This window comes from Conger conger, chromosome 9 (genome assembly GCF_963514075.1).
Source record: "Conger conger chromosome 9, fConCon1.1, whole genome shotgun sequence".
NCBI classification, from domain to species: domain Eukaryota; kingdom Metazoa; phylum Chordata; class Actinopteri; order Anguilliformes; family Congridae; genus Conger; species Conger conger.
Window position 1 is genome coordinate 6,710,320 of NC_083768.1, and position 23,482 is coordinate 6,733,801.

The 23,482-nt window shown below is 43.2% G+C and overlaps 1 protein-coding gene across 9 annotated transcripts; it reads right to left on the minus strand.

Annotated features, from left to right (window-relative positions):
* Nucleotides 1-945: 945 nt before the first annotated feature.
* On the minus strand, nucleotides 946-22,868 carry LOC133137321 (uncharacterized). Of its 9 annotated transcripts, none has more exons than XM_061255529.1 (44): nucleotides 22,827-22,853; nucleotides 22,562-22,634; nucleotides 21,979-22,036; nucleotides 21,727-21,759; nucleotides 20,902-20,967; nucleotides 20,695-20,763; nucleotides 19,926-19,985; nucleotides 19,167-19,232; nucleotides 18,976-19,038; nucleotides 18,554-18,613; nucleotides 17,771-17,836; nucleotides 17,558-17,626; nucleotides 17,352-17,411; nucleotides 16,611-16,694; nucleotides 16,100-16,171; nucleotides 15,948-16,013; nucleotides 15,616-15,687; nucleotides 15,468-15,533; nucleotides 15,312-15,386; nucleotides 15,164-15,229; nucleotides 15,008-15,082; nucleotides 14,866-14,931; nucleotides 14,713-14,784; nucleotides 14,527-14,595; nucleotides 14,305-14,370; nucleotides 14,044-14,103; nucleotides 13,884-13,940; nucleotides 12,437-12,520; nucleotides 12,250-12,324; nucleotides 12,097-12,162; nucleotides 11,945-12,019; nucleotides 11,784-11,849; nucleotides 10,953-11,036; nucleotides 10,548-10,619; nucleotides 8,831-8,896; nucleotides 8,691-8,753; nucleotides 6,862-6,921; nucleotides 6,524-6,589; nucleotides 6,260-6,355; nucleotides 6,094-6,228; nucleotides 5,911-5,950; nucleotides 4,884-4,935; nucleotides 3,715-4,129; nucleotides 946-2,685 (listed from the first exon to the last, which is right to left on the minus strand). In XM_061255529.1, exons 3-44 carry the CDS (start codon nucleotides 22,027-22,029, stop codon nucleotides 1,561-1,563), a joined length of 4,269 nt encoding a protein of 1,422 aa, XP_061111513.1. In that variant the 5' UTR covers nucleotides 22,030-22,036; nucleotides 22,562-22,634; nucleotides 22,827-22,853; the 3' UTR covers nucleotides 946-1,560. The 9 variants fall into 9 exon arrangements, with proteins under 9 accessions (XP_061111513.1, XP_061111509.1, XP_061111517.1 ...); XM_061255525.1 differs by having other exon boundaries at nucleotides 21,700-21,759; XM_061255533.1 differs by having other exon boundaries at nucleotides 6,094-6,168; nucleotides 6,293-6,355; nucleotides 21,700-21,759; nucleotides 22,827-22,851.
* Nucleotides 22,869-23,482: the final 614 nt, after the last annotated feature.

A 23,482-nucleotide genomic window follows, 5' to 3' on the forward strand; every position in this document is an offset into this window, starting at 1 on the left:
ATTGTAACTCGCTTTTTACCTGCCTCAGCAAATCATCTCTAGACCGTCTACAACAGGTCCAAAATTCTGCTGTCAGGCTGCTGACCAGGTCCAGGAGGTCATGTCATATCACTCCTATCTTGGTCTCCTTACTCTGGCTACCTGTCATTTTCAGAATCCAGTTCAAAGTTTTTGTCATCACATATAGAGCCCTCCATGGTCAGGCACCTGCTTACCTTCGTGATCTCCTCCACCCATATGTTGCCATCAGGTCTCTGAGGTCTTCTGATCAGGGCTTACTGGTTGTCCCTTGCACTAGGCTCAAGACTAAAGGTGACCAAGCCTTCGAATCAGTGGCACCTAAATTGTGGAATACTCTTCCACCGGATTTAAGAGCTGTGGCATCTGTGGACATTTTTAAAAAACACCTAAAGTCACATCTCTTCAGACAGGCGTTCATCTAGCCGTTTTTGTGACTGTATTTCCGTTTATTTCATGTTCGTTTATTTGTGATTTGTTGGTTTTATTGACTGTTCTTTTATGTATTATTATTGTTATTACTTATTTTTATTTTTATTTTGATCCTGTGAAGCACTTTGTGACTGTGAAAGGTGCTATATAAATAAAATTTACTTACTTACTTACTCTCTGTGTGGAGTTTGCATGTTCTACCCGTGCTTGTGTGGGTTTCCTCCGGGTACTCCGGTTTCCTCCCACAGTCCAAAGACATGCATGTTAGGCTGATTGAAGAGTCTAAATTACCCGTAGGTATGAGTGAGTGAATGGTGTGTGTGCCCTGCGATGGACTGGCAACCTGTCCAGGTGTATTCCTGCCTTTCGGCCAATGTATGCTGGGATAGGCTCCAGCCCCCCTGCGACCCTGTTCAGGATAAGCGGGTTAGGATAATGAATGAATGAATGAACACAGGTTGATCACATTCCTGGAAAGACCACATAGATCTAAAATGATTTTTTTTTAAAGATATCTTTATTGTTCATTGCAAACCAACTGATCATAGTCAATAGATTTGACATCAAGACTGTCATCTTAAAAAAGTGTCATTATAAAATAAAATAGTGTTTTAGAAATAAGTATTACAAGAATATTTCACATGAGAATTTAATGAATAGACTTATTAATTTATTCGGTCCTCTATACACAAGTTCGGCTCTGTAGTGTTCTTCAGGGGGGAATATGTGACAAAGAAAGAACAGTGGTGACCCAAACAGACACAAAATGGCAGTACAAGAAAAGTCAGCACCCTATCAACATGGAATAATATCAAACAATCAAAATACAAGACTGGATTAATATGTATATGTCCCATTACATTACATGTCATTTGGCTGATGCTTTTATCAAAAGCGACTTACAGTTGATTAGACTAAGCAGGAGACAATCCTCCCCTGGAGCAATGCAGGGTTAAGGGCCTTGCTCAAGAGCCGAGGATCAAACCACCAACCTTGCGGGTCCCAGTCATGTACCTTAACCACTACACTACAGGCCGCCATTAACAAAGCTGATTGTCCCAAGGCCTGCCATACTAGCAGACACCAGTATTCTGCCTTGGATATGGGGGGTCAGATCGAGAGCGGCTCCCTGCAGGAAGCGCGCCTCTTGGCTGGGTCAGGGTGCGGAGCTTTTGGGTCTGTGACTGGCCCTTCCCAGCTAGTCTCTTCTGCGTTCTGGGATATGGCTTTTGATCGAGGCCGAGCTGGTGGAGGAATTGAGTCACTCGTTGCATTCCTCCATCGTTCATCCCCCACTTTTGGTTCTTTTTTCCTTCGTTCATCCCTCTCTTCGTTTGTGTTCTTTCTCCATTCAGCCTCCTCTCTACTTCCTTTTTTACCCCGTCCGTCCCCGTCTCTCTTTCCACTTTTTCCCAGCTCATCCCCTTCTCTCTTCTTTTCCTTTTTTATATCCCCCTGCCTCTTCTCTTTTTTTCTTTCTTCATTCCCATCTTGGTTTCCCATTTCATTTATTGCACATTTTCTACCTTCACTTTCTACCTTCCCTGTTCCTGCTCTGACCTCCCCCTCTTCCTTCACACTTTCCACTTTTTTCTCACCGTTTTCAATCTTTCCTTTTTGGGGCTTTTCATACCCTTCCTTACTATCGTTTTTTCTCGTCTCCTTTCTTCCCTCTCCTTCCCCCTCTCTTTTCTTCTCCAGGACTTCCTGGTCCAGTTTCTGTTCTATCTGATTTATCTCCTCCTCCAGTTGGGCCAGTTTTTTCGGATCAGACTTAAGCTCCAGATCCTCCTCGTCCTCCTCTTCCTCCTCCTCCTCGTACTCTTCCACCTCAATGCCGTCCATGGTCTTCTGCAGGGCGGTTTTGACCCGGTTCAGTTCCAGAATTCCGTCTTGCAGTTCCTTGCACACCTCGCGGAGCTTTTTGGCAAACTTGGTCTTGGCACCCTTGCGCAGATCGTGAGAGTCCTTGGCGAGGAAGAAGATGTCGAGAGCGAGGAAGAGCGCGGACATGACGCCAGTGGTGACGCTGATCGCCTGGGCAGCTTTAGCCGCCCCACCTGCTACACTCAGTACTTGCACAGTGCTGACCAGTTTGTCCGTGTTGATCATCAGAGCCTTGCCCGCTCGAGCGCCTTCCTTCACTACGTGTTTGATGTTCCGATTCAGCGCTCGCTTTGCCACGCTGTCTGTGTACTTCTCAAAGTTCGACCCTTGCAGTACCTCCATCCCTTCCTGCAGTGAGAAGAGGCAAGACCAGTGTATGAGTGGCGTGTGTGTGTGTGTGTGTGTGTGTGTGTGTGGAAATACAGACAGATTAACACTTGAAGCATAAATAAGCTAGTTAAATTGTTGCCCATAAATGTCTCGAGAAAGACAGAATTGTCCTGTAATTGGAATGTAAAAGAGGCATTATTGAACTAATTGACACATTTCACTCCATATCTTTGAGAATGATTACATTCATAGTTTAGCCACTGAATATAATGCAATATTTGGCTAGCAAGCCTTCCATTATAACAAACATGCTGTGAGACCATTCTGACCTAAAACCAAACAGAATTTTAATACGAGCTAGGTAGCATGAAGCTAGCTTGATATCTAACCTGATTGAGGGCAACTATAAAACACATGCATTGGTACAGGGTTTGCAGGAATACTTCCCAGCATCATTCCCACTGCAATAGAATGACATGGTATATAGTCAGACTTGCAGCCCCTGAGATACAAAGCCCACCTCTTTCTGTTATTGTACACTGAGCTCATGAGATACCAAGCCCAGCTCTTTCTGTTGTTATACACAGAGCTACATCACACTACATTGCACAGAATCAAGACGGCCGATACGTTTTAATTTCACTGGTGAAATAAAAGGGGTTTATACTTTGTCTTTTTGGAACTTGGATATGACCAACTTTGTTTGTTTGGTTACTCTGTCAATAAGGCAAAATTGAATTAATCTTGAACTGAGGAGAGAGAGAGAGAGAGAGAGAGAGGAATGGTAAATGGTAAATGATTGGCATTTATATAGCGCCTTTATCCAAAGCACTGTACAATTGATGCTTCTCCATTCACCCATTCATACACACTCACACACCAACGGCGATTGGCTGCCATGCAAGGCGCCGACCAGCTCATCAGGAGCATTTGGGGGTTAGGTGTCTTGCTCAGGGACACTTCAGCACAGCCCGGGCGGGGGATCGAACCGGCAACCCTCCGACTGCCAGACGACTGCTCTTACTGCCTGAGCCATGTCGGACCCACCTGTACAAATTCCATGCATTCCTGTATGTCCTTGATGTCGTTTTCGTAGTCCTCGATCATTTTCTCCACCTTCTTGCGGTCGAGGGTGAAGTGGACGGAGTCGGTGATGTGGGCGGAGGCGGAGGTGATGGTGCCGGCGGTCGCCACGCCGATGCCCACGGCCGTGACGATGATGGAGCTGCCGAAGGTGAAGGGCGCGAGGATGAGGCCGGTGATGGTGGTCACGCTGCCCACCACGCTGGCCACCCGGCCGCCCATGCTGGCCTGCAGCGCGCGCTTGTGGAAGTTGTCGGCCGCGTCGGCCAGCGCCAGCAGCTCCAGGATGCGCTGCTGCAGGGACGCCCCCCGGTGGTTGAAGAGGCGCACGAAGACCTGGGCCGCCAGGAACACGCGGTCGGCGGTCTGCTCGATCGCCCTGCGGGAGAGGCCGGGGAGAGAGTGCGGGGGGGTGAAACCTGCCCGTCGTTCCGAGGAGAAAATTAAAACTATCTGTGAGGATGAAAAATTAAGGAAAGGAGAGGTAATTGGGGAGGAGAAATCTATTAGGATGGGAGGAGATTGACGGAAGGATGCAGTCTATACTGAGAGATACAGGTCAAACGGCAGCGTGGCAGAGGGAGGACGGGAGGACAGGTTCACGAGCGACATTAGCTCTGGAGGTAAGAGCGGTCTGGGGTGTGTCGAAGTGTCCCGGAGTAAGACACCCAACCCCCGCTTGCTCCCAACAAGCTGATTGGTGCCTTCCATGGCAGCCTATCGCCATTGATGTGTGAGTGTGTGTGAATGGGGTGAAGGAGAGACATCAATTACAAAGTGCTTTGGATGAACGTGCTACAGTGTATAAACGCAGTCCATTTTCTGCTGGGTAGCTCACTTGGTGAAAGCACTGGAGCAGTGGTTTTGCATTGTCCAAGGGGATAGCACTGCTCATTGTGGCATTAGGGCATCGTTGGCTCGGGTGGCAAGAGCAGTCGTCTGGCAGTTGGCGGGTTTGCCAGTTCGATCCCGCCCTGGGTGTGTCAAAGTGTCCCTGAGCAAGACACCTAACCCCCAAATGCTCCTGATGAGTGGGTGCCTTGCATGGCAGCCAATCGCTGTTGGTGTGTGAGTGTGTGTGTGTGTGTGTGTGTGACAAAGAGAGAAGGGGGGGAGGAAGGGACACAACTCACAGCTCTTCTTCATCCTCCTTAAAGTTTGAAGATTCGTTCCACTCGTGCCAACCTGGCAACACACAGAAGAGTAATCAAAGCACGCAGTCAATCTGCCACCAAAATAATAATTTTTCCCTAGAAGGGGCACTGACTGGACAATGCGCTTCTCCACGTGTAAGGGGACATAAATAAACTGTCTAGACTGCAAAGACACTTTTTTTGCTGTGATAAGATAGCAAGAGCCAGATCAGGACCAATTCCGGCCCAAAGTCAGCACCGCCATATTGCTACCTGGAAAGGCTCAATTTAAAAAAAGTATTGGTCAGACCTTCTCCACGCTTTACACACCAGATAAAGGCTATTCTGGGGAAGATTGTGGTTCTTGCACTGGAATTTTTTAGTTGATTGAATGTGGTTTACTTCATTTAAAAATTACATTACATAAACCTTATTATATACTATTATATAGTATATAGTGTTCACTGCTGCAACCTCTGCTGTCGATTTCTGAAGAGCACAAACCAGTCTATGCTAGGTCAGCCTAGCAAGCCAGTCACAGAAGTTTGCAAGGAAGACACTTCTTGGGTGGCTTAGCAGGCTGACTTGTGGGCCCCGAAATCACCAGCAGGGGGAGGCAAGTGAGCAAAGACCCAGCTAACCCAAAATGTTCTCACATTGTTGCTGCCAAGTAGTAGCAACGTTATAAAATCATTTTACCTTCCTGTTCTCTCATTGGCTCAATGTGCAAAGGACCCTTACTGTTTTTAAATGCTTTCGACCCAAGATTTTGCACATAAGAAGGACAAGGAACTGCTTAATACTACAACGGTATAATATGGAGAAACTACTCCTCCACACTCCAACCATGCAACACAAGGAAAAACTGCTCTGTACTACACAACATACTGGACAGAGACTCTAGGCCATCTTGGTTGTAAGTGGATGAACATATAAGGTTCATAACAGTTGTCTTAGATTTGTCAGGTCAATAGATGCATCAGCTAGACTAGTTTGACAGGACAACAAATTAACAACAATGGCATACCATCCACCGTTCTCCACCAATCGAGTAAGCCATCGTCATCCTGGGGAAGAGAGAGGAATATTCAATATTCACAGTTAATTCACAAGACCCAAAAGCCATTATCTCCTAAGGTGAAATAACAAGATTGCCAACCTACACACAATGTAATTCATTCTGACACAAGAAAGGAAATACTGTACGTACCTCCGCGGAGTCAAGGAGATCGCTTTCACTGGGCAACGGAGCAATCTCCACCATCTCAACCTCCACTGAGCTCTCCTGTAACACGCACATGATATTACACTCCCCAGTGTAGCACACACATAGTCCTACACTCCCCAGTGTAGCGCACACATAGTCCTTCACTCTGCAGTGTAGCGCACACGTATTGACCCAAACAGACCTGCACTGAGGATCGCTCCTCCATCTCCACAGATTGCCGCAACAGTTCCTCTTCCTCAGTTTCCTACAAATTGGAGAGAGGAAGATAGAAGTGACATGAGAATATATCCCACAATGCCTCTAGACTCCCATGCTGAGCTCACGGAGGCAGAAAATGAGAATCCATGAGTGCAAGCAGGGAAAGAAGGGGGTAGATTATAGTTTGAGGTTGGTCTCCTGCCTCCTCACTTGCCTTTATTGGGGTTTGGAAAGTTATTCCTGGAAGTCTGGGAAGCGTTCTCTTCACTCTGAATGATACCTGGTGGCCACAAATTACACACACACAAAAATAGAAAACTGTAAATGACTGGTACAATGCACTGCAGCCCCATCCAGGGCAGGGTAGAATAGTTTGACACTTGTTGGTCGTTAGGCACACAGTCCCGTGGAGATGTTTAAACTGACTGAGGTTACGGAACCGGTAGTTACACAGTACTGCAGACTTAAAGGCACACAGTAATAGAGTAGCTGGTAACACAGGGTAGTACTATACACCAAAGGCAGATGGACTGAAGTGCAAGCCACACCCACCCTCCTCTTTGGCATCTTATTTCGACCTGCAAGGGTTCCACTCTCAGTGTCCATGGAGACCTGTAAAAAGGCACATGTACAGAGGCAAGAAGACACATGCTTTTTGCCGTCACTGAGATACGCAATCAAACAGTTAAAGGTACAATAGGTAAGATTTTTGTGTTAAAACATTGTTACAAGACCATTGTAAATCCCTTCCAATCATTGAAAAAGGCTCTGACGTGTTGACTCACCCTCTGCCTGTGTTCATAGTCCTTAAATTCCGGTTTCAAAATATACAGTTGATGTTATACGGCCTGACACTCCGTACCAAAACATTGCATAACTGCACAATAATGCAAACTTATTGGTTGAAAATTGGTTCTAATTGCCACAGCCAATGGTGTTTCAACGTCAATGTGTGCTTTTACAGCGAAGGGGGAGGGATAAATAGTGTTGTGGTTTGAAGGTGTTTGTTGCTGTAATTCCTCAGAAGTTCAAAATTACCTATTGTACATTTAAGGACTAGCATTAATCAGTACAGGTAGAATAGAGTGGCAATATAGCTACCTGTACAGTTAGACTGCAATGCCATGACTGGGACATTACTGGGGCGGCCTGTACCATAGTGGTTACGGTAAAATGACTGGGATCCGCAAGGTTGATGGTTCAATCCCTGGTGTAACCACAATAAGATCTGCACAGCCGTTGGGCCCTTAACCCTGCATTGCTCCAGGGGAGGATTGTCTCCTGCTTAGTCTGATCAACTGTAACTCGCTTTGGATAAAAGTGTCAGCCAAATGACATGTAATGTAATGTGTGCTCAGTGGGTTTAGGTGAGAGGTGCACAATGTAGTATGTTGAACAGATACTATTGGACAGAAAAACTGACCTGCACAGTAGTGGTGGGGGAAAACATCGATACAGCATAGTATTGCAATACTTTTTTCTGATACAGTATTGATACAGTGGCAGCATTTTATCTTTTATTTTGTAATGCACAGAATTTTTTCAATTATTTTAATGCAGGGTGCGAGGTGACAAACCACTCTCCTTGCAGCTCATTAAAATGATATAACCACAGGTCTCGTCATGGATTATCCTGTTTATAGGCTACCATAGTTTTGAACCCTTCAACAATTAGAACAGTTATTTTTGTTAGAGGTTTTGCATATAAAAGTAAGGAAATGCCTAATTTCCCTGACAACATATGAGGGTCAGTCTAGATCTGGAAAAAACAACCACTGCCTTCTCGTAATAAGCATTAGATAAAAAGGCAAATTAACACATCTGTCCTTTGTCTCCCATAATCCTATTGCTGCGTGAGAGGCTATTTTCACTCTACAGAAAAAGAGATCATTGTCATTGTCTGAAAATGTCAATAAGCTAACGTTTTTCTCTCAACAACTGAAGTGAAACAGTGCTCGAAGTGGAGAAAAAAGAAGTGCCAGTACTCGTATGAGCAAAAGCCTCACTTCGTTTACCAGTCCGTTCTGGAACTTCCCATTTTTGTACCAAGCTAACGTTGAAAAGGCAGGTTTCAGTTCACTGAAATATACAGTTTGGTCAAGAAATACAAGTGAGTAAATGCAGAATATGTTTGATTCCTACATCACAGATATCGGCATGTATTGTAAAGGATTTTCTTGTAATATATGGCATATTGCAGACTCACCCGTATCATGGGCAAAGTATCATGATCGTACCATATCGTGAGTTACTCTGTGATTCCCGCCCCTACTTTATAGTTATGACTGAACAGTTGTTGTGAGAGAGACTGTCCCAATACAGCTTGTTACCCTCACCTTAATTGACAGAACTGTTTGTACATCAACAAAAGACACATTTACCTGTGCAGATGCAGGTTTCGGAGATTTGGACCTGAATATTCCACTGAATATTCCTCCTTTCTCCTAGAGAGGCATGAGAGGGTTAATAGAGTCTGTTTAACTGGGGAGGGTACAGGCAGGAAAGACGGGCAGACACTCACCTTTGTCCCGCTGTCTGCGAGACTGTCGTTGCTGGCTGAGAGTTCAGTCTGCTGTGATTCGTCTTCCTGTGAAAGTGAGGTCATTAACCACAGGATTTTCACACAGTTTTGTATCTACAGTGCATCCGGAAAGTATTCACAGCGCTTCACTCTTCCCTTATTCCAAAATTGATAAAATTCATTTTTTTCCTCCAAATTCTACACACAATACCCCATAATGACAATGTGAAAAAAATTTTTGGGTGATTTTTGCAAATTTATTAAAAATTAAAAAATTAAAAAATCACATGTACATAAGTATTCACAGCCTTTGCCATGCAGCTCAAAATTGAGCTCAGGTGCATCCTGTTTCCACTGATCAACCTTGAGATGTTTCTACAGCTTAATTGGAGTCCACCTGTGGTAAATTCAGTTGATTGGACATGATTTGGAAAGGCACACACCTGTCTATATAAGGTCCCACAGTTGACAGTGCATGTCGGAGCTCAAACCAAGCATGAAGTCAAAGGAATTGTCTGTAGACCTCTGAGACAGGATTGTCTCGAGGCACAAATCTGGGGAAGGGTACAGAAAAATTTCTGCTGCTTTGAAGGTAAATGGAAGAAGTTCGGAACCACCAGGACTCTTCCTAGAGCTGGCCGCCCGTCTAAACTGAGCAATCGGGGTTGAAGGGCCTTAGTGAGGAGGTGACAAGAACCCGATGGTCACTCTGTCAGAGCTCCAGCGTTCCTCTGTGGAGAGAGGAAAACCTTCCAGAAGGACAACCATCTCTGCAGCAATCCACCAATCAGGCCTGTATGGTAGAGTGGCCAGACGGAAGCCACTCCTTAGTAAAAGGCACATGGCAGCCTGCATGGAGTTTGCCAAAAGGCACCTGAAGGACTCTCAGACCATGAGAAACAAAATTCTCTGGTCTGATGAGACAAAGATTGAACTCTTTGGCGTGAATGCCAGGCGTCATGTTTGGAGGAAACCAGGCACCGCTCATCACCTGGCCAATACCATCCCTACAGTGAAGCATGGTGGTGGCAGCATCATGCTGTGGGGATGTTTTTCAGCGGCAGGAACTGGGAGACTAGTCAGGATTGAGGGAAAGATTAATGCAGCAATGTACAGAGACATCCTGGATGAAAACCTGCTCCAGAGCACTCTTGACCTCAGACTGGGGCGACGGTTCATCTTTCAGCAGGACAACGACCCTAAGCACACAGCCAAGACATCAAAGTAGTGGCTTCAGGACAACTCTGTGAATGTCCTTGAGTGGCCCAGCCAGAGCCCAGACTTGAATCCGATTGAACATCTCTGGAGAGATCTGAAAATGGCTGTGCACCAACGCTCCCCATCCAACCTGATGGAGCTTGAGAGGTGCTGCAAAGAGGAATGGGCGAAACTGCCCAAAGATAGGTGTGCCAAGCTTGTGGCATCATATTCAAAAAGACTTGAGGCTGTAATTGCTGCCAAAGGTGCATCAACAAAGTATTGAGCAAAGGCTGTGAATACTTATGATTTCTTTTATTTTTAATAAATTTGCAAAAATTTCAAAAAAACTTCTTTCATGTTGTCATTATGGTGTGTTGTGTGTAGAATTTTGAGGAAGAAAATGAATTTATTCCATTTTGGAATAAGGCTGTAACATAACAAAATGTGGGAAAAGTGAAGCGCTGTGAATACTTTCCGGATGCACTGTATATGTAGAGTGCAGTAATAATATAGTTACCTGTACAGTTAGTGTGCTCTCAGCAGGTTTCGGGGATTTTCGGAAAAGTCCAGTGAGCTTCCCTCCTTTTTTCTGAGTGAGGATGAGTAGAGATTTGAGAGATTTGGTAGATACATTGATCCACGCTGTAATTTTTGCAGTTGGATAGAAACAATCTGATCTTTTGCGTAACGACTGAGTGCATCAAATGTTGTGGCTGGCTGAGAGCTCATGGTGAATAGATTCATTTTCCTGAAAAAAGCAGTTTCATTAACAGCATTTTCACACACTTGTAAAACACGTACAATTAGTGTACAGTGCAATATGTCTGTAGTTAACTGTACAGGCAAAAGACAGTATTAATATACGTAGCTACGCATACAGATAGAGTCCCCTGACCCCACAAGCACCCCATCCCTCTCTAACCTGTGTGTTTTCAGGGGGCTCCAGCTCTGTGTCTGTGGCGCTGTGTGTCTGTAGGGGGTCCACACTGTCGGCATCAGAGCTGATCTGGAAGGACAGACCAGTGTGAGATAACATAGGCAACATCATGTTCATCATACAGCTCCACCAGCATGAGATATCACACAGCATCCTCTTCATGATTCTTGCCGTCACGGTTATCATCATTATGTAGCTACAGATAACATAGTTACAGATAACATAGTCCAATATCTTCATAATATAATAACACCTTCATGTTCCTTACCATCATCATCAGGATCACCATTCAGTTCCAGCGCATTTAGATATAGGCTAGTTTACACTCAGTTGAGAGACTAGCTCTGAAAATGAAGTTTATTTCATATTTTGCGAACAAAGTGAAGTGAGTTATGTGAGTATTAGCGACAATTACAATTTTGAAGGCTTTACAGTAGAAGATTTAGAGGGCTGTTTTTGTCGATAAAAGCGTCCTAGAAGGTTGAGAATCTGAGTCTGGTGTTTCTGTCAAGTCAGGTTCTTCAGAATTGGAGGAGGAAAGTGTTGAAGAAGACAAATACATTTCTACTGAGAAGCTTGAAATGGCTCAAATAAAGAGCTACAGAGTAAAATGTCAACCTTATTAAATTTCCTCAACCAAAGCCAAAACCCCTTATATTCCAAATCTAAAACTGTGGCAAATCAGAGACAAATCAAGACATGATGGGTCTTTGTCCCAAACATTGTGGAGGGTACTTGTATGTGGTGTGAAACACACCTGCTCCTGTTGGACAGAAATGCTGATTAATCAAGTAATGAGTAAACAGACAGACTCACTTTTGTGTTGTTGTCAGAGAGACTGTCGGTGCTGCCCAAGAGCTCACTGTTTACTGACAGATTGTCCTGAGAAACACAGACGGAGAGAAAAGAAATGTCACTCACCTTTAATTACAGACCTGCTTGAACATCAACAAAGAAACATAGGAAGACACACTTACCACTGCAGGTGTGGGATCTTTAGAACGTTTCGGAGATTTGGACCTGAACATTCCACTGAATATTCCCCCTTTCTCCTAGAGAGGCATGAGAGGGTTAATAGAGTCTGTTTAACTGGGGAGGGTACAGACAGGACAGACCGGCAGACACTCACCTTTGTCCCGCTGTCTGAGAGACTGTCGTTGCTGGCTGAGAGTTCACTCTGTACAGATTCATCTTCCTGTGAAAGAGAGGTCATTTGCCACAGGATTTTCACACAGTTTTTATTCTGTCGTCTGCCGGTAGAGTGCAGTAATCATATACTTACCTGTACAGTTAGTGTGCTCTCAGCAGGTTTAGAGGATTTGGATTTGAAAAGTCCCGAGAGCTTCCCTCCTTTTTTCTGAGTGAGGATGAGTAGGGGTTTAGAGATTGGGTAGATATTTTCAGCCACAAACTTACTAGCTACATTACTAGCTACTAGTTACATGTCCCCAACCACGCCTCTCTCTAACCTGTGTGTTTTCAGGGGGCTCCAGGTCTGTCTCTGTGGCGCTGTGTGTCTGTAAGGAGTCCACACTGTCGGCATCAGAGCTGATCTGGACAGGCCGGTGTGAGATAACATAGTCTCATCATCATCTTCATCATCCTGCTCCACCACCACAAGCATGAGATATCACACAGCACCGCCATCGTGATTCTTGCCGCCATATTTATCATCACTATGTATCACATGCAGCTACAGATAACATCGCTTTCTCCTTCATCATCCACACACAAAAAAACATGTGAAACGTATTTTGCAATATTAACAATTGGCACTAAACTATGATAAATGGGCAATTTTCATATATCTTGAATAGGAAATACTGTATATTTGAGGGAGTATATCAGGAAATGCTTGCTACTGTAGTTACAATAGCAATTCCCTCAAGATGGGAATTCGTTGAGTATTGAGATCTAGTTCACAATGTTATTTTAGGAGTGCTATGTAACTTTTTCATTGTTGCTAACAATTTTAAAAAGCCGTCCAGAGAGCAGTTGCAGAAAGATGCAGAGTAAAAATATGATTTTCTTAAAAAAATAAAGTCTAAATTCGCCACTTAATATATTCTTTACGATCCGTAAATCGTGTTTTTGTTTATGTCTGCCTGTGACGTCAAATACTGGGGTTACCGCCTCCAACAACGCTCACGAGCTTTATCTTTTTCTCACGAATAACGTGCAGCCGGCTGCCAGTTACAGTAAGCTGACCTTTACAGTGACGAAATGGTTGACGATATTAGTAAGCGTTTGGCAACACCAGAGAGCCAGTTACATCCACCCATCGCAAAAGTGTCACGATAAAGGTCGTTGGAGAACGACAGTGAACATCGGTCTGGCTTTGGTTAGTGGAGAAAGCTGGGGCCGTTAAACTTAAAATGGATTAAAAGTGATGCAGTTGGCCAGTGTTCTTCGCGACAGGTAAGCTATGTAACTTATAGCAGGACCGAAAATAACATTCTATGATATTTAGCTCTCTGTAGCCAAGCGATATATATGTTCTTACTAGTCATATCAAACCCTGGCAGGCTAGTCTGTACATTTGGTGTATTTTGTTAAATTACGATATTAGAGCTTCATACTATTTGCGTGTAAAGGCATAGCTATTTGCTAACGTTATCATAACCGTGTCATACTTTGGATTGGGAATGCAGTTCTCCGTTGTGGTCACAAGATGGGGTTTCAAATGCCTTGCACTATTTCAAAATTATGTTCATTCGCTGGCTACGCATCTAAGTTAACTAGCTAGCCTGAAAGTGTATAATCAGCTAGGCCGTTTGATCATGTTAGCGAAGAATTCTAACTACTTTCACGGTCTGTATACGACCAATGATCCATTTGCTGACCACACATTCTCTTTTTATTTTACAGTATTTTTATATTCAGACTGACCAAAGGCATGCACACACACACAAACACCTGTTTATTATCAGGTCTGCCCTTCTCTTCCTCCGGGTTAACGTCGGTTACATAACTCTGCAACATACAAAAATATCAACAACAAACAGAAAAGACTAAGAAACAAAAGTACGATGGCGGCACAGGTAATATTACACGAAAAAGAGAAAGCCTTTCTTACAGTGAAGGTGACAGTCCTATCTTTAGGCAGCTTCCGGAAAAGTCCACCAAACCCTTTGTCCTGAGAGACAGGGAGGAAGAAAAGGAATGAAGATTCACTCCCCAAAGAAATGGCGCCATTTTTGCTTACACACTTGATATACTGCATTAGCAGTTGCAAATATTATGGGTTTTTAAATCTCAACACCACACTGTTCTTACACAAACAAACACACACACACACACACACACACACACACACACACACACACACATTACAGACCTGTCGGTTGTCTGCCTCCTCCTTGTGGTTCTCACTGCTGTTTGGTTGGCTTGATTCTCTTGCTGTCTAAATTAATTGATACACCTTGTTACTACAGTGACACATGTATAGCAATTACCTCTGTCATTAGTACAGCACTGAAGTAAAACCACAACTTCTAACATAAATTAGTTTTCAACAGTTGATGATGCGTAGACTAATCACTTGAATGAAGAGACTCACCTTTGTGGTGTTGTCGTCAGAGAGACTATCGTTGCTGCCTGAAATTTCACTGTGTGTAGAAAGATTGTCCTGAGAAAGAAAGAAAAATCAATCAGTGCTCCAAGTGTGGACCGGACATTCTTACTGACTGAAAGAGCTTCCAATGCATAAACAACGGTAAGTTAATACAAGAGAAGAGACACTTACCTGTGCAGGTGTAGGGCCTCTAGAAATTTTGGGAGGTTTTTTGAACATCCCACTGAACATTCCTCCTTTCTCCTAGAGAGGAATGAAAGGGTTAATAGAGTGTTTAACAAACTGTTTGGCAGGTACAGGCAAGACAGATGGACAGACACTCACCTTTGTGCCGCTGTCTAAGAGATTGTCGTTGCTGGCTGAGAGTTCACTCCATACAGATTCATCTTCCTGTGAAAGAGAGGTAATTTACCACACAGTTTTTATTCTGTAGTCTACCGGTAGAGTGCAGTAATAATATAGTCACCTGTACAGTTAGTGTGCTCTCAGCAGGTTTAGAGGATTTGGATTTGAACATTCCACTGAATATTCCTCCTTTCTCCTAGAGAGGTATGAGAGGGTTAATAGAGTCTGTTTAACTGGGGAGGGTACAGGCAAGACAGACAGATGGACAGACACTCACCTTTGTGCCGCTGTCTGAGAGACTGTCGTTGCTGGCTGAGAGTTCACTCCGTACAGATTCATCTTCCTGTGAAAGCGAGGTGTTTTACCACAGGATCTTCACACCGTTATTATTCTATATAGATTGCAGTTCTGTTCGATGTAGTTACCTGTACAGGTAGGGTGCGTTCGGCAGGTTTGGGAGATTTGGATTTGAACATTCCACCGAATATTCTTCCTTTCTCCTAGAGAGGTATGATAGGGTTAATAGAGTCTGTTCAACTGGGAAGGGTACAGGCAGGTCAGACAGACGGACAGACACTCACCTTTGTACCGATGTCTGACAGATTGTCGTTGCTGGCTGAGAGTTCACTGCATGAAGATTCATTTTCCTGCGAAGCACGGGCCAGTCAGCACAGCATTTTCACATAATCGTGCAGGTGTAGAGTATAGGGCAGCGTTAACTCGGTTTACCTGAGCAGGCCTCAGGCGCTCAGCAGACTTCGGGGCCCTTCTGAACCATTCTGTGAGCTTGTCTCCTTTTTCCTGATTGTGAGAAAGAGTGAGGTGAGTTGCAGGCTAAGCAAAAAACACGCGTCTTTTTAAACTACAGGTGGGGACCCAAAATTGGTAGCTGGAGTGAAGGAGGCGGGTCCCGGAATTAGTCTGTCGTCCATTAGGTTGTGCGGGTCCCTGGAACGTACTACGTTTCAAATTTGGGACCCGATATGAAAAGGTATTTCTAAGTTAGGTCTCAGTCTTTTTAAAAAGTGCTGCTATTGAGTAATAATGTAACAGAGGCTCACCTTTGTGTTGACATCTGGGAGACTGTCATTGCTGGCCGAGAGCTCAGTGGGTGGAGATTCATTTTCCTGGGAAAGGCAAAGCAGTTAGTCCGGTAAACCTGTTTGCTTATCGACGGGCACAGGAGGAGTACGGCACAATGTTAAATGATTACCTGCACAGGTAGACTGCACTCTGCAGGTTTGGGGGACTTTCTGAACATTCCAGCAAGTTTCCCGCCTTTTTTCTGAGGGATGGGGGTAATTTGATTTGATATAGATGAGTATGAAACACTGGGTCCGTTTTCACAGACGTAGAATAAGCCACGGCCTGGACTAAATTCAATTTTGAATGGTGATTCTCCATACAGAACTCACTTTAGTCTTGAGCTTAATGAATTTCTGTGAAACCAGCTGACTGATTTTCACATTAAAGGCTTAGCTGGCACACAGCGACTACTCCCCAACATTTTACTGTGTATCATATCAATGTCCTGAGAATGATAAAGTTAGCAAAGGATTTCACAGCCTGTACAGGTAGAATGTGCTATAGTATAGTTACCTGTACAGGTAAAGTACAGTACAAATATACAGTAGCAACATGTGCTGGTAGATTGCTGTACAAAGTTCATATAATTATCTGTACAAATAGTCTCCTACCCCTACTGCACCCTATCCCTCTCTAACCTGTGTGTTTTCAGGGGGCACCAGCTCTGTCTCTGTGGTGCTGTGTGTCTGTAGGGGGTCCACACTGTCGGCATCAGAGCTGATCTGTGAAGACAGACCAGTGTGAGATAACATAGACAACCAGCACCACCATCATCATCTTCTTCACCATACAGCTACACTAGCATGAGATAACACCAAGCAACCAGGGATTTACATTTCCCCAGAAGCTTGCAACCTCCAGTGGCTACTGGAGGTACTGAAGCTTATTAAGCCTATTAAACCAAAAAACAATTTCCCGATTGAAGTCCATTCAAAACTATGACTTTACCCGAGCAAATTTATACGATTTTGGACAGTACTCTTAAATTCTAAAATATCTTCACATTGAACTAATTATGCCACAGGAGCAATTTCTTCCTGAGCCGCACCGAAAAAGATATTTAGAAGATTTATTTAATTCCTATTCATTCCTTCCCATTTAGGTATCCAGTAAGCATGTTTTGGTGCCATAAAGCCCCATCGTCAAACATGACAGCTTCCATCAATTGGCTTAATGTGCCATTGAGCAGCTCCCATAGGTACCGGTATGCGGAAGCTCTCTCCAGTTCTTATATATATATATTGATGGATAACACAAACCGACTCCTAACATTAGTACAGCAAGACGGGGATAACAATGGCCCCTTACCTTAGTATAGTATTGTAGGTTAATAATGACTAATTAATTGTGTAATTCAGCAGCATTACACGGTACATTACCTGTGCTGTTGATTTGACGGGTCTTAAATTTTTCTTCATTTTCTTGAGAATTTCTGAGCCCTGAAACACAAGCATATATATATAATAAATATTAACACCACCACAAACTACTCACAAATTACCATATCACACCACCCACACTCCTACACTGAAGAGACCGCCAAGCTAGAAGCTGAATTGATCTCTGACTCAGGAGACATGCTTACCTCTGTGTTGCTGGTGTCAGAGAGACTGTCATTGCTGGCTGAGAGTTCTCTGTTTGCAGTAAGACTGTCCTGATATAGAGAGAGAAAGAGAGAGAGAGAGCTACAGACCTGAATGGATTGACTGACACAATAGACACTTGTACAAACGCATGCAAAACCACATGCACACACCGACACACACACACACACATACACATCTCTATTCATGCAGACCTTTTGGGTGTTGGTCTCTTCCCTATATTCCTCAGTGCTCTCTGATTGGGTCACTTCTCTGTCACTCTGAGTGGGAAAGTGATACACCCTATTAGTACAGCACTACAAGATATAATAACAATGACCCCTAACATTAGTGCAGCATTACAGGGATAACAGTGACCCCTAACATTACTACAGCGATAACCATGAACCCTAATATTAGTACAGCACTACAGATATAACAATGTCCACTAACATTACTGCTGCATTACATGGATAACAATGACCCTTAATATTAGTACAGCACTATAGTGATAAAAATGACCCCTAATATTAGGACAGCACTACAGAGATAACCATGAGCCCTAATATTAGTACAGCACTACAGAGATAACAAATGTCCACTAACTTTACTGCAGCACTACAGAGACAACCATGAACTCTTAATATTAATACAGTACTACATGAATAATGATGAACCCTAACATTAGTACAGCACTACAAGGGTAACAATGACCCCTAATATTAGTACAACACTACAGGGATTACATTACATTACATTATTGGCATTTGGCAGACGCTCTTATCCAGAGCGACGTACACTTGATTAGACTAAGCAGGAGGCAATCCTTCCCTGGGGCAATGCAGGGTTAAGGGCCTTGCTCAAGGGCCCAACGGCTGTGCGGATTTTATTGTGGCTACACCGGGATTAGAACCACGGACCTTGCACGACTACGCTACAGGCCACCACGAACATTATTACTTTGAGATGATGTTTCAGCAGGGTTACATATTCTGTACCTGTGCTGTGGATTTAAGGGGCCTAAACATTTTCTTCATTTCCTTCAAAATTCCGGAGCTCTGAAACACAAACAGTATGTGAAACAGACCCCCCAAGAACCACAACCACAACCTTCTCCACCAACACACACACTACTGAGTACAGGTCAGTCTATAAGTTTAACAGAAACACTACTCTGTAGAGCAGAGGTCACCAACCCTGGTCCTGGAGAGCTGCTGGGTCTGCTGGTTTTCGCAGTTACTCTGCACTTAATTTATCAATTAGAGCAGATGATTACACAGCTAACTCACCTCACCTGGTTACCTAGGTCTCAACAGGGTGCTGATTTTAGGGTGAAAACAAAAACCAGCAGACCCAGTAGCTCTCCAGGACCAGGGTTGGTGACCTCTGCTGTAGAGCAATGACTGAACTGAGACGTCACCTTTTTGTTGTCAGAGAGACTGTCATTGCTGGCTGAGAGTTCCTTGTGAGTCAAAAGACTGTCCTGAAAGAGAAGGCGAGACAGAGACGCAAGTACCTCAGCTGAATGGACTGACACAGACATGAGAAACCTAACAACACACACACAAGCACACACAAACACACACAAACACACTCCTCTCTCACACATACCTGTTTGGTTTCAGTCTCCTCCCCTTGATTCTCAGTGCCCTCTGATTGGTTTACTTCCCGGCCAACCTTAGTGTGAAAGGTATATACCCTGTGAGTACAGCTACAGCATTATTACATTACATTACATTACATTATTGGCATTTGGCAGACGCTCTTATCCAGAGCGACCTACAGTTGATTAGACCAAGCAGGGTTAAGGGCCTTGCTCAAGGGCCCATCGGCTGTGCGGATCTTATTGTGGCTACAATGGGATTCAAACCCCCGACCTTGCCTGTCCATGTCATTTACCTTAACCACTACGCTACAGGCCGCTGTCTACATTATGGAGATAAGCAAAGACATGCATGTCAGGTCAGGTGTGCTCCTGCCATCCCCCTGGACCAAGGCACTGGCCTCCGAACTGGCCTCCCATGTTAATAAATAGGAACATTTCTGCCTTAAAGGCAACTTGAGTCAAAGCTTTTATCTTTTCCATTCTCTCAATTAATATTAACATTAACATGTTTCCTAAACATGTTTCAATTTAAGACTGGCCCCTAACATTACTACAGCACAACAGGGATAACAGTGACGGCTAACATTACTACAGCACTACAGATATAACAATGACCCCTAACACTAGTACAGCACATAACACTAAAGGTAACAATGACTATGTCTAAAACACTATAGGGATAACAAGGGACCCTAACATTAGTATAGTTTTGTAGGTTAATAATGACTAATTGTGTAATTCTGCAGCGTTACCCGTTACAGTACCTGTGCTGTAGATTTAATGGGTCTTAAATTTTTCTTCATTTTCTTCAGAATTTCTGGGCCCTGGAAGACAAGCAGTATGCAAGATATACACTCACTGAGCAATTTATTAGGTATTATTAGACCTATTTTTTATATGTATTACATCTTCTGCTGCTGTAGCCTATCCAGTTAGAGGTTTGACACATTGTGTATTCAGAGATGCTTCTGCATACCACTGTTGTAATGTGTGGTTATTTGTGTTACTGTCACCTTCTTGTCAGCTTTCGACCAGTCTGGCCATTCTCCTCTGACCTCTCTCATTAACAAGGTGTTTCTGCCTGCATAACTGCAGCTCACTGGATGTTTTTTGTTTTTCACACCATGATCTGCAATCTCTAGGGATCGTTGTGTGTGAAAATCCCGGGATATCAGCAGTTTCTGAGATACTCAAACCACCCTGTCTGGTGCCAACAATCATTCCACGGTCAAAGACTTAGATGCCATGTCTGACATGTGGTCTGAAAAACAGCTGAACCTCTTGACCATGCCTGCATGCTTTTATGCATTTAGTTGCTGCCACATGATTGGCTGATTAAATATTTGCATTAACAAGCTGGTGTACATGTGTACCTAATAAAGTAATAAATATTACTACAACCACAAACAGAACTCACAAATTACCACATCACCCCCACCCCCTGCTACACACACTAATACATTAAAGAGACCCCCCCCAATCTAAAAGCTGAACAGCAATACCGATCTGTAATGACCGAACGGACACACTCACCTCTGCGTTGCTGATGTCAGGCAGACTATCTTTGCTGGCTGAGAGTTCACTGTGTGTGGTAAGATTGCCCTGATAGACAGAGAGGGAGGGAGAGAAAGAGAGAGGGAGCTACAGACCTGAATGGACTGACTCACACCTAGAAAACCTGAGACAGACACACACACACATACTGACACACATGCACGCACACACTTCTCTCATGCAGACCTTTTGGGTGTCAGTCTGCTCCCCATGCTTTTCCGTGGTCTCTGATTGGCCCACGTCTCTGTCACTCTAAGTGTGAAAGTGATATACCCTGTTAGTCCAACACTACAAGGATGACAACGACCTCTAATATTAGCGCAGCGTGACAGGGATAACCTTCACCCATAACATTATTACATCACTACAGGATAACAACGACCGCTAATATTAGTACAGCAGGACAGGATAACCTTCACCCATAACATTATTACATCACTACAGGATAACAACGACCACTAATATTAGTACAGCAGGACAGGATAACCTTCACCCATAACATTATTACATCACTACAGGATAACAACGACCACTAATATTAGTACAGCAGGACAGGATAACCTTCAACAATAACATTATTACATCACTACAGGATAACAACGACCACTAATATTAGTACAGCAGGACAGGATAACCTTCACCCATAACATTATTACATCACTACAGGATAACAACGACCACTAATATTAGTACAGCAGGACAGGATAACCTTCACCCATAACATTATTACATCACTACAGGATAACAACGACCACTAATATTAGTACAGCAGGACAGGATAACCTTCACCAATAACATTATTACATCACTACAGGATAACAACGACCACTAATATTAGTACAGCAGGACAGGATAACCTTCACCCATAACATTATTACATCACTACAGGATAACAACAACCGCTATTAGTACAGCACAGAATAATCATTCAGCAGCATTACTGGCACAGTACACAATTGGCTTGCAGTGTTTTTGTTGTAGTACCTGTGCTGTGGATTTAGTAGTTCTTACATTTTTCTTCTTTTTCTTCACAATTCCCAAGCCCTGAAACAGTACGTTAAGCACACAAGCACTGTCATAACTGTTATTATGAATATGCATATTGGCTGGGATTCAATCAGTATTTGTCTGTCTATAACAAGATTTTTTTTCCATCACAGTTTGGTGACTTTAATGAACAAAGAAACTTACTAAAGTTAGAGTTTGTGAGGAAAAAAAGGGTAACATTGTGAGTTTTGAGGCTTAAGCTATTTTAGTACTTGCCTGTTTCGGTTTTGGCCCCCTCACATCTGCAGGTGACAAACACTGCTCCATCTCATAACTGCAATACAGACACCCAGTGCACAATATGTGACCTCTTAAATACACACAAAGAACTTGTGGTTGTCACTGCATTATAAACCACAGAACTCAAAATATTAACACTTTATACGAACCACAGAACTGTCCATTACACTTCTTTCCCAGTTTATGTATTGAGTCCATATTACCCATAATTTTCAATTGACCTTTATTCTGATTTTGGAAGCACATTTAGGGTAACTCATTTAGAATATTGCCCAGCTTACATTAACATTTATTACATTAACATTAATCGACAATAGATTAACAATAAATAAATAAAACAAATAAAAGAGTGAATAATCAGTTAAAGAGAGAGAAAGTTCACAGTAAAATATCCAAAAGATTTTTGATTTTTAAAATGTGTTGAAGTTTGTCATGCTGAGTACTCTTTTACAACATATCAATAAAAACATAAACCAAAACACTCAGCAGCAAAGCTCTTGTTACGTATAGTCATGTTAAATGTTCTAAGGCTTACATCAGTTGCTTGTGGCCTACATACCCATCGACAGACTTTAACGTGTACAAACATGACCACACTCGCCCGGCTAACGTCTACGGCGCTCTGTTCGCGACTGTCGAGAGAGCAAAGGCGATTTAGCGAGCATCTCAACAAAGGTGCCACCCAGGCGCGCCAAAAACACCCTGATTCATTTCCCAAACGTATTCCTCCTTTATGTTCCGACTCGGAACAATTTGCTTCCCCGGCATACGCTTACGCTTTGTTAGTTTTGGAGGAACCCATACATAGGTAATACGAAACTCACAAAAACACCGTCCTTCCCACTTCAGTATGTGTTGTGCGATTTCTAACCATCCCTCTCTGGCCTCTGTAAACCTTTAAGCCCCAGGTACATCTGGGAGTGAGGTGTGGCCACCAAAGGCTTGTTCATTGTCCAGGTAGGGAATCACCACGTCAAACAAAAACTTCTTCAGACGTGAAGAACCGCATCACAATACCCATGTTAATAAATAGGAACATTTCTGCCTTAAAGGCAACTTGAGTCAAAGCTTTTGTCTTCACCATTCTCTCAATTAATATTTGTTTAACATGTTTCCTAAATGGATTTAGTCTCATTAGTTTGAAATGTATGATCTTTTATATGAAATAACATTATTTAATTTGAATTCTAGCGATGAAAGGAAACCATATAATGTTTTAAAAACTAATTATTTTAAGATGTCCTTTGTACAAGCACAAAGTACAGTACTAGGCCACTGTAGTTCAATTCATGACATGTTAATGACAGGCTGAAAAAAGGATTAGAGCTAATAATAATATATTGCACTTTAAATTCTTAACGCGTTTTACAGCTCGTGTTTGACCGTACGTGTTGATACTTTTATTTAACCATTTACTGACATTAATAGGCTATAGAGAAGCACAAACACAACAAGGAAATAGTCCGTACACTGAAAGTAA